The 11,474-nt window shown below is 45.1% G+C and overlaps 1 protein-coding gene across 1 annotated transcript; it reads right to left on the bottom strand.

The window, feature by feature from the left end:
• Positions 1-2,750: 2,750 nt before the first annotated feature.
• On the bottom strand, positions 2,751-6,557 carry LOC115390312 (dynein light chain 4, axonemal). The gene is made up of 4 exons (XM_030094117.1): positions 6,455-6,557; positions 5,939-6,018; positions 3,745-3,828; positions 2,751-3,661 (listed from the first exon to the last, which is right to left on the bottom strand). Exons 2-4 carry the CDS (start codon positions 6,008-6,010, stop codon positions 3,497-3,499), a joined length of 321 nt encoding a protein of 106 aa, XP_029949977.1. The 5' UTR covers positions 6,011-6,018; positions 6,455-6,557; the 3' UTR covers positions 2,751-3,496.
• Positions 6,558-11,474: the final 4,917 nt, after the last annotated feature.

The following is an 11,474-nucleotide window of genomic DNA, read 5'->3' as shown; positions in this document are numbered from 1 at the left end:
CATCAGGCGCCCGGGTTGCTCGCTCAGGCAGCCACTCATCGGCCGCGACCTCCGCTCCAATCAGACGGAGAAAATCTGTCCCCAATTCTAAACTTAGTGAGAGATGACTAATTCATGAGGCGAGAGGCGCTCCGGCGGAGGCAGCAGCGCCGCTGACGGCGGAAGGTGTCGGCTCGGCGCCGCGTTCCAGCTTGGCGACGGTCGATTCGCACGACGGCCAGTTTTCAGGGGGATTTGTGAGTAAAGCTTCCAGAGGGGATTTCGCCGAAGCAACTACTGCTGAGTAACGGTGCTGGCAAACACTGGGAGAGAGAGACGGTTTCAGAATACAGCGGGAACTAACAAGCTCTCCTGCCACTTGTTTAAAGTCGATGAGCAACATGAGACCGGAGGTCTTGACTGAAAACGTAAAACTTTCCTGGTTCTGGGTGTGTGAAATGCCGCCACGGCGCACACACACACCACAGATACTTCTTCACGCAGACGGACAGCGTTTTGTTTCGGCTGACACCAGAAGCTCATGAAGCAAATTACATCAGAATCAGTTTGTTTCCAGGAAATTCAGCATGTTTACAGAGGCTGGAGGGCGCCTTCGATGCAGAGAGCACGGTGCTATTTACCTCCACTGGAGGGTAAATGACTCGTAATGAGACTTGAACTGCGGCTGTGGGGGGCGAGACTGCGAGGGAACATTAGAAACTCATCAAACAGCAGAGAGAGTGTGTGTGTGTGTGTGTGTGTGTGTGTGTTAGCGAGGGCAGCCTGACCTGATGGGGTCAGGACGGTTTTAGTACACAAACACTGATACATGCGGCTGATCGGTCAATAGACGGCGGCTCGTTCGAGGTCACTGAGGTTTGTGGACTCTTCGCTGCTTCATGCTGTGGTTCCTTCTCAGAGGCGTCGGTCTGAATGTTCTCTTTCTGCAGCTGCAGATGAGCTGAGGTTATGCTATTTTCAACATCAGCACTTTATTTTCTCGTGTGAGATTAAGGTTTGTTCTAAACATCGACCCATATTTACTTCCACTGATTTAGAGAATTGACTTTACGCTTAAAAATTATGACTCTAAGCTCATGAGGACTACTTATTGTGTTAAAATACGTTGCTATGGACAAATTATCTCCACTTTCCAACTGGATTTACAGTGAAAATCGCAGACTTACACTGCGACACAAAGTGGTTGAGGATTTTGCAGCTTTTCTAGAAACGTGGAGCAGAAAAATAAAAGGGCGTTTCACACTGGAAATGTGCCTGTTTGCTTCACTGTAAGAGCAAGTATGTCAGTGTGCCGGTTCCAGCAGGTCAAAGGTGAAAGCAGTGGGTGACTGATGAAATGTAATCCATTAGAAATACTACTGTATGAGAAAAAAACAATTACAACCTAGATAAAAAGGCTCCGTGTTTTTTTGTTTTCATTTTTTTTTCTTTATAATTATCTGACTTATTTGTCAAAATAATTCAAATCCTTATATTTCATTTACATCATGTGCCAAATTTCTTGAAAAAACAAAATCAATCAAGTGAAACAATTTCACTTTTCTGAAGAGAAGTTGTGTTTGGTACAAAACGGCAAATGATAATAAATATTGCATCAAAACTGAGCATTTTGGAAATGCACACCGAGGCCTTGATTCTCTCACTGGAATCGTGAAAACAGAGAATTATAAAGAGATTTCTGAGGGAAATGTTCTACCCAGTGTAAGGAAACCTGGTCTGAGTCACAGATCAAGGCTCTCATGAAGCAGACATCCAAAGCTGCACTCGTGGTTGAAAATGGACAGCAATGAGTCCTGATCTGAAGCTATTGTACAAGTTGGATTTCAGTGGGAAATATCCTTTAACCCTCCTCTTTAATTCCGTGCTGTTAGAGACGAAGCGCAGTGGGTGCGCACGCAGCTCGGGGGGCTGCTGCTGATTTGCTGCTCGTCTCTGGCAGCTCTGTAAACCAGCCTGATCGTTACTGTCAGCCAAACCCCGCAACACCACTCCTCCTGCTGCTTTCAATGAGGAAGCTCCACCAAGACATTTAACACTCACACACACACACAAAACGGATACTTTCACAAACTTTTCCCTCTGAATACATCAGTGGCTTCCTGAGGAGTGTAACATTCGTGAAGCAGCGTCTTCCTAACACAACTTTCTCCCGCTTCTCGGGGAAAACATGTCTCATCCAGTCTTCATCACCCAATCTGACACATCGCCATTTACTTCCTCCTCATGAATATCAAGACTTTATTTGGTATTTTTGGAAGCACCTTTGTCGGCCTCCTCCTCGGTGCGCCGCCTGTTTCTGTGTAAAAGCAGCTGCCGGCGTTTTATTCCTCCGAGTGACGAGTCGGCTTCTTAAAACGCCGTTTTTTTTTTCCCACTGACTCAAGACAAATGTGTCATTTGACTGGAAGCAACACTCGGAGCGACGCTTCTTTTCCTCGCTGCGTGACTGTTTTGCAGAAAGGTAAATCACAGTTCTTCCATCTCTTTGAAGATTACTCGCTCACCTCAAGACGTCTCCGCTCCAACTCAAACATTGCTCCAGCCCCACCGGAACTCAGAACCCTGTCAGAAACTTGTTTAAAAATGACGCATTCTGCTTTTTCTCTTACACGAAACGGCGGCGGACGCTCATGATGTTCTTATATGTGGCCATGGGACAGTGATGCTGGTGGCAAATTACAAATGAATATTCACAATGGGATCAAAATATGATAAACATTCACCTGCTGGGAATATCCGGTGCTTGTAAACACACACAGAGTCTGCGTTCCTTTATAACCACATATCAGTTTATTTTACAATCAAGTCAGTTCACACAGGATGCTCCGTCGCATTAAAACTGGCGCCAACATGAAACAATCACATTGCTATTGTCGCCCAGAGGGGCGATCGTATCAGGGGTTATTACAAACGCCTCAGCAGAGGAGGAGAGGCGGCTCGGCCGGGCCCGGCGCTCGGCCCGGCGGGATCCGAGCCGTCGGTCGTAAGAAGATGACACTGGTCTTTAAAAAGAAGCTCTTCAAGTTGCATCAAAATATGTACACATAAAAAATATTACAAATCTTATTGAAAGACTAGTGCGGTAGGAGAGAGAAAGACACGCGTGAGAAGGTACGGATGGCGAGGACGGCTCGGCGTCGCCGGTAATGCTGTTCAAACCGAAAAGCTGTGCGTGTCCAGCACACACTGGTATAGAAACCCGGTCACGCACACACGCGCTCCCTGCAGAGGAATGAGGATAGAAGGACTTTGGAGACCCTGGCTGGTTGGGCTTTCTGTAACGGTTGAACTCAGTCGCACGCTCGAGACGAGCTCAGGGTTCGAAACAAAGACGAAAAGGAGTCGTGAATTCCAGAAGCTGCTCGTCACCCAGAATTCCCTTTTTTACTCTCAAACTACCGAGGTGGACCGGGGCCGTCTGTGTCGGCCACGCGGCCCGGCGGACTGGCGCTCGCCGCTGGCTGGTGCTTGTCGCTGCGTCGGCGGCGGGGAGGCGCTACGAGCACTTCCACACACACACGGCCAGGCTGCCCCCGAAGAACATGTAGAGCAGGTTCTTCACCTCGTGCGTCACCTCGAAGCCGAAGCCCTCCCCGATCACCACGTGCCACGAGCTGCCGAACTTCTTGTCCATGGACTCCTTGATCATCTTCGCCGCGCTCTGACAAACACACACACACAAAAAACACTCGATGTGCACATTCAGGAAAACTTAAACCAATCACGCCGATCTGAAGGACCGACCTCGTTGTTGGTGGCGAACTTCTCACAGGCGGTGACGCACAGCTCCATGGTCTCCACCCTCATCTCCTCAGGCATGTCTGTGTGCTGAAACCACACCAGCAGAAGATCCTCAGTTCTACTGGAATACTGAGAATCTCAACTTTTAATTAAAAAATCTCATTAGTATATTTATTTTCATGAACTGGTGAGTAAAGTGTTATTTGAAAAATGAACGGCTTTATTAGTTATTGCTACAGTCACATCAATTAAACTCTGGCATTTCAACCACACTGGAAGTTATGACTGTGAGAAATAAGATCAAACAACAGATCTCATGAACTATAAGGTTTTAGAATCCTGATGTTACTATTTTTATGAATCACGGAGTTAACATTTCTAAATTTATATACAATAAAATCAAAGACGCCTTGAAATACCATTGACCAAAAGAAAAAAATATCTGGACTTTTAATGAACATATTCATGGGAAAGATAAACCATATCATCATTTCTTCGAGACGTACTTCTCAAAGACGTTTCCTGCCTTTGATCCATTTTTCATATCAATAACAGATCGTCTCTACGTTATTTTTAATACCAAGATTACGGAGTTTGGATCTTTGTAGTGATGCATACACAGCCATTTAGCCTTTATCTTGTATTAAAATACAACTTTAGCAGCGTGAGGTGTGGAAACTACTTCACCTCTTGTTGGAGAAGCTTCATCGGTTCTACAAACGAACTTTAAATCTTAAACAACTTTGGTTTTCAGAGGAAGAACAGGGGTGCAATAACGAATGAATGAGAGTCAACATCTGGGGTGTCAAACATAAGGCCTGTGGGCCAAATCCACACTGCCAAACCAACAAGAAAACTAAAAATTTCAAAGAAAACACTGAACAAATCTCTCAATAGTGAGAACAACCCAGCACTGAAACTGTATGTGGCCCCTGAACTGGAATGAGTTTTCACCTCTGAATAAAGAGTGATGAACAGAAGGTTTACAGCTTACTGTCAGCAATCAGATAATTACACATCTGTTTTAATAAATATATCTAATATTTGGTCTTCTGTAGTGAATCTCAGTCTTCGTGGTCGTGAAAGTCTCTGTATTAGTCATTCTTTTTATGTGTGTTGGAGATTTTCTCATTAGTCATCTATGACTTCTCTGGAACCCAGGAAGAACAGCTGTCACTGCTGTGGCAGCGAATGGGGATCCTGAAACAACAAGCAGAGCCTGTTTTCATACTGTATTACAGTACGGTATGAGAGCAGCACTGAGGCAGACAGGAGGAGGCTGCAGACGGTCATCAGGAGATCGTTACCTGCCCTTTCCCCTGATGGACATCTATACCTCAGCAGAGCTCAGAACATAATTAAAGACGGCCCACACTCTGGTGTCCACCGGTCTGACCTGCTGCCCTCCGGCAGAAGCTACAGGTGCATCAAAACAAATAGTAGCACTCAGCAACAGATTCTTTTCCAGAGCTGTAAGCACAGAGATTCAGTGAAGCTATTCTCATGCTGCACTATTCTCTGTTATATTTCACTATTTTTGCCTGTTACTTTTAGTTCATTTGCACTGAGAGGAAGGTCTGGTTCCAGGCTTTCTGTGTGGAGTTTGCATCCTTGTGTGTGCATGGGTTTCCTCCAGGTACCTCAGTTTCCTCTCACAGCCCAAAAACACGCATGTGAGGTTAACCAGTGACCATCCTGCCTTCACTTGAAGTAAACTGGCTCCAAGCCCCAGTCACCCTGCAAGGATGGATGGATGGAGCAGCAGCTCTTCCATTTCATCGTGCATTAATTGTCAATTTCTATTTTCTATGAACAGCACATCAGAACGAGGTCCAGTAGTTGATGTTATGACCTCTCAAGCAGCGTAACATCAGTCCCAAGTAAGTAAGGGAGGCTAACCAGGTGTGGCATAATGTAAAGCAAACTTCATCCTAGGTTAAGATCTGGAAGGTGGGCTTCTTTTCTTTCGGTTTACAGTGTCAGGTCTTTTCCTACTTGTCAGGCCCATACCCAGACATTCCCAGGACAACTCTGAGACAGTAGTCCATCTAGCTGCACAGCAACAACAACACGAGTATTACATGTTCCAGTTTACATGGAATCTGACACAGTGCACTCATGAAAAGAGACAGGATAATCCCAAAGGAGCAGCTGCAGCTGGGTGCACTGTCCCACATCTGTCCCAGCCCTGTCCTACCCTGATGAGAGGGAAGCTGTGCAGTCTCTTGTAGTCGGCCTCTTCTTTCTTCCCCTCGCCAGTCCCCGCCATCCCGACTCCTGCAGAAGTACAGGGTGTTAAAATGGTAAGAGGTGTGTGTGTGTGAAAGTGTGTGACAGAGCAGGTTTCCATCAGGACCAGGACGGCTAACACTCCAGGCTAACACCATGCAAACGATACCGGCTAACTACAAGGATCTCACTGCAACCCACACGCTATTAGACCATTCCCAATTCAAACCGAGTCCATGAACATGAGCTTCACCGAGTGGCTCGTAAACATCTCGGTTGTTTTGTGAGGATAGAGACCGAAACTAGCCGGGTTTCAGCAGCTAGCTGATTAGCTTAGCCTCTCTCCAGTGCAAACAGCTGATGCTCTTTGGATGTTTCTCAGCTCAAAGTCTTCATATTTTAATCCGTTAAACGCGGCGTCCGGAGGCGGAGAGCCTCGTCGGTGCGTTTTGCCCGCGGAGGGACGCAGACGTGAGTTACTTACGACGCGTTTGTCCGGAGGAAACTTCCAATGTTTGGCTCCAGCTCAGTTGTTAAGGAGACATTTTAAACAAGAGACGTCCGTGCGACGGAGCCCCGCCCACCATTACGTATCTCTCTTCTGATTGGCTCAGCCTCCCGCCAGTCAAAAAGGCGTCATTCCACACCGGCAATTCATATCAAAGCTGCCAAATAAACAATTTTTTTCTTGCTTTTTCAGTCGACAGTCTATTATTCTTTAGCTAAAGTTCATAAATAAATTATCACTAATAATAAGGTTTCACCCGACTCTTCTGATCTGGCTGTATACCTTTAAATTCAAGACATAATCACTTTATCACATTATTTATTTTTGTCATCAATTGCTCTCATACAAATTGAGAACCATGGCATCAAACACATTACAAACACATTTAAAAACAAACAAGCAAAAAATATTCACAGGATTACACACATAGGAGTGTGTGCATATATAGATGTGGACACACACGCGCGCTGTCCATTACACATGCTACACTGGAAATTAGCCTTCAGGACTGTCGTTATTCATGGTGTTTCAGATTCAACCAGTAGATGAAGAGCTCCTCAGAGTTAGATCCAGACAGACTCCACACTGTCACACGGCTGCAGCTGAATCAAGGCTCAAAGGCACGTAGGCTGATGATGAAGGCTGATGCTCCCTTTATGGCGTCCAGCTGGGTGAACAGTCTGGGTGCGGCTGAGACGGTGATGTCTACGCAGCAGCCATCACAGTCTGTACAGATGATGATGTTTGGAAGCCCATCCACCTTTGACCTCCAACTCATAAGGAGGCTGCTGATCTGAAGACAAGTTTCATTTATTTAATTACCAAGGACCAGAGCAGTATTTAGTGTTAGTTTAATGAATTACTCTTCACTTACTGCTTCCCCAGCTGGCATTCAACCGACCTTAAACGTTGAAATTTAGTTGAAATAATGTCAGTTGATGAAAAACATTAATTCAACGTCAAAATAACGTTGACACTAAATGGTTGAAGTTGTGTCGTAAACTCACTGTGGATTCAACATTGAAATATCAACATTTTTTAAACATATATCTAATCGTCAGTATTTTTAAAATCATGACTTCTAAAAATTTAGCTGATATATGTCAGTTGAAAAACAACGTTTCAACATCCAGACAACGTTGATAAATTTACCATTGGAAAAGTGTTTATGTGAATGTTAACCCCGCCTTGTATTTCTTTTTCTTTGATTCTGCTTGTTTTCATTGTCTCGTAAAGATAGAATTATGTCTAATAAAAGAGCTGCCCAAGCGGTTAAATGTAGTACGTAATTTTGATCAGATTTGCAAAATCAAAACAAAATTCAGTGGTTATTCAACATTGATACCTGACGTTGATTCAACAGTGATTCAACGCTAAAATGCCAGCTGGGTCCACGAAGCTCTTTGACTGCGGCAGAGCTGAGCCTTTGGTTAGAGATGTGGGGAAGCAGGCCTCAAGGTCAGTCGATGACATTCTGGAGATGATTTCCCACTGCACTGCTGGGAGATATGGCTTGTCCTCTGAACAGACTGTCGCTGCAGCCTTATGGCGGAGGAATAAAGATGGATGGAGGACAGACTATGATGGATGGAGGAACAGACCGGCGGGCTGCTGTGAACTCTAAAGATGGCTGCAAAAGGAAATCCAGTGGATCAACGGTTTCTGAAACGCATGGACCTGATGTTGTTGAGTTTCTTTTTCTTTTTTTTTTTACCTTTTCTCAATTCAGTTGCTGGGTTTGGACTGCTACTGTCCATTGTGACAATTCCAACAAGCCTTGATCGAGGTCCTGTTTTCACACTGATGTTTCAAATGAAAATATTTTTTTGTGTTATTGTTTCAGAAAAGAATGGAGAGGGAGCGTGAAACGGCTCCGTGTCACTACGAACTGCCTGCGCTCTGAAATGACGCCGCCGTCGGCCGGGCTGCGTGAGTAAAGCCTCTCTAATCAGCCCTCTGACCCACATTCAGCTGCTAACATCTGGCTGGAATTCCCAGGTGGAAGCTCTGACCCAGTCTGGCTGTCACACACACACACACACACACACGCACACACACACACACACACACACACACACACACACACACACACACACACACACACAGGGCTCTGAGTGAAAGTTGTCATCCAGCGATGTGCTTTTCGGCGGGAACGGCGCACCGGCACAACTCGGGATTAATTTGAAACAATGCCTCTCCTCTGGATTAGAGCGGATAGTCGGTCGGTCCTCGGAGAGGCGAGCAGCCACATCACTCGCTCTTCTGTTTGATCTCAGTTGGGCCACATTAAGAATGCCGTGTGTAGACTGCAGGTAATGTATGTGCGTGACCTTTCACCCCTCAGATCGCCTCCTCTCAGGCCGTGAATCGCCCCGCTGGTTGATGAAACGGGCCGACAGGCTCTCCGATCAGCCTGACTGACCCAGTCCTGTTGCAGAATCACCTTCGAGTGCCGGATCGGTACCGTCCCGCCTCCGTCAGACTTCCTCGAGCCCTCCAATCTCGCCTCGTCCCGCTGACGGCAGGTCAGGCGTTGCGTAATTCCCACAGTGCTTGGAGCATCGTTCATCCTTTTAGGCTTAAGTTTCAGAAGCAATCGCGGGCGAGGTGATTTTTCGAAGTGCTGTTAAACAGCGGCTCATGCTCCCCGTCACTCCTCCATCAGCCTCCACCAGGCAGCGGCCTTGAAGCCGGATTGTTTTCTTCATCGTGGACGACTAATAATGTGAAAACTCATCCTTGCATGAATGCAGTGGGTCTGTATCCTGCGTGTGTGAATCACTCGAGAAAAAATAAGAGATATAACGGCTGAAACTATTTATCAGAAAAGCAATTAGTCAGCGAAGGAAAAAAAGCAGCGTTTTTGATTAATGGAGCTCATTTAATGACCAGCGAGGTTAAATATCTTGTGTGGGGATTTGTTCATCTTTCTTTCAGAAGATTTTATTAATTCAAACATGGTTTTGTAGAAAACAAAGAATTGGTCACGAAGAATGGAAAATCTTCCCAGGGAACACGGAGACTCGTTCTGTCAAAGTTTGCTTTACTTTATTTCATGTTTTTCTTCAAATTATTTTTTGATCTCCTGCATTTTGAATTTGTGTTTTATTACAAAATGTCATTAAAAATAAATAAAAATCTTAAAATGTACTTGAATAAAAATGAAGATTAAAAGAAATCGAGGGAAGTGATCTTCTTGTTAATATATAATCCTGTGTAGTGACGGGCAACATTCTGCATCAGCTTTACGTTTAACCACAATGTGCATTGTGTCCCCTGACAATGGTTTTTATTAGTGTCCCTGAGCCCAGACAGTGATTTCCACTTCACGAGCGTTCTTGAATGGAAATCTGCGTGCGGAGCTTGGAGGTCACGGAGGTCACGGTCCTTCACTGTCGATTTTCAGCCTGCGTCTTCCACAGAGGGCATTATTTTTCATACTATACATGTATAATGCATCATGAAAAGTGGAATCGAAAGGTTCTTGAATTAACATCCTGTTAAAGTGGCTTCACTCGGCAGTTTAACAGGATTTCACTGTTCTTGAATCCATGCCGCTGCCGTTAAATGCAAGAGGTGAACACCTGTGTTCCGTAAGTTGATGTAATTCATTTCAGTGAAATTAGTGATTAAACTGCAGCACGGTGGCAGTTTTGAGTGTGTGTCTCTCTGTGCAGCGGACGACGGCTTCCACGTATCATCTAATGGAATTGGCTGCATCACTGCGGCTGCCAGTTAGATAAAATTGTATAAAAGATGGATTGGAGCAGGATTTGAATTGCTTTTTTTAAAATGTGTCTTCCCTCTGCTTTGTGTCTTATTCTTTATGTGTTTTGTGATTTTATGAAAATCTTTGTACGGTGTCCTTGGGTGCCATGAAAAGGCGCCTTCAAATAAAAGTTATTATTGTTCTAATTATTATTAGATGCTGTAGCGTTTCGGGGCTCAAACATGATTAAAGTCTGACTGATATACAGTCAATAACAGAGAGCTGGAGCCCGTGCACAGCTCCTGCATTTCAAGGCCAAGTGCATGAAGCGTTGATGCCGAGCTGTGCAGAGGGGATTCTTTTGTTAGACTAAACGGCATTTAATAGTATTCATATGAATTCTCTGCAGCTAAAGGTTAGTGCTCCTACTTAAACTCGTCCTTCATCAGAACATTCATGATCTCAAACCCTTGTTTTCACCCTGAATCTTAATTGTTTCTTTTTTCTTTTCTGTAAAGTGTGATAAACTGTGAAGACGCTTCTTAAAATATACTGAAAGACGGCGAGGAAGCAGGTGAGAGAAGCTCACAAAGAGAAGTGCCAGAGGGCTGGTGGGTAGCATTAAGACGCGGATGTCAGAGTGCAGCGCTGGATGGAGAGGAAGGAGACGGAGGTGTTTCTGACGGAAGGTGCCAGGAGACGAGAGGCAGATGAAAGCAGTGAGGAGGCGGCGCCGATCTGAAGACCTTGAGGAAAGTATTCATCATGGGGGAAAAAATGTTCTGTAAATATTTAATGGTAAATATGAGATGAGGCCGAGTCCAACTCATAAAAAAAAAAAAAAAAAAGAAAAACTTGCTGATTTGATGAAGGATAATTAAATGTTATTGGAGAGAAGCCGCTCGAGGTGAAGGACTGATCAACAGTTAAATTCCAGAAATTTGAGAGGATGTTCAGAATGTGACTCGGAGCAATAATAAAAATCCTTCCGTAAAGTGTTTTTAACGCCTTGAGGAGAGGCTGACACTCTCCTCTTCTCTCCTCCCAGAGCGATCGGTGCAGAGGACGGCAAAAAAGAAAATAATCAAGACCGCAGAAAAGAGATGAAGATTTCTTGTGAAAATGAATATTTGAGCTGCTGCTGCTGGGCGGGAGGGTCGAGCGCGGACCGCGGCGATACAGTACCCCCCTCGGAGGGCAGTAATGAAGGGAGGCCTATATCTATAATTCAGCAGCACAGGAAGCAGATTGCTGGGGAGGGGAGAGGAAGACCCCATGTGACTCTGC

Source organism: Salarias fasciatus, chromosome 6 (genome assembly GCF_902148845.1).
Source record: "Salarias fasciatus chromosome 6, fSalaFa1.1, whole genome shotgun sequence".
Classification (NCBI taxonomy): domain Eukaryota; kingdom Metazoa; phylum Chordata; class Actinopteri; order Blenniiformes; family Blenniidae; genus Salarias; species Salarias fasciatus.
The sequence above is the reverse complement of the archived record's forward strand: the minus strand, read 5'-3'. Positions and strand labels throughout refer to the sequence as shown.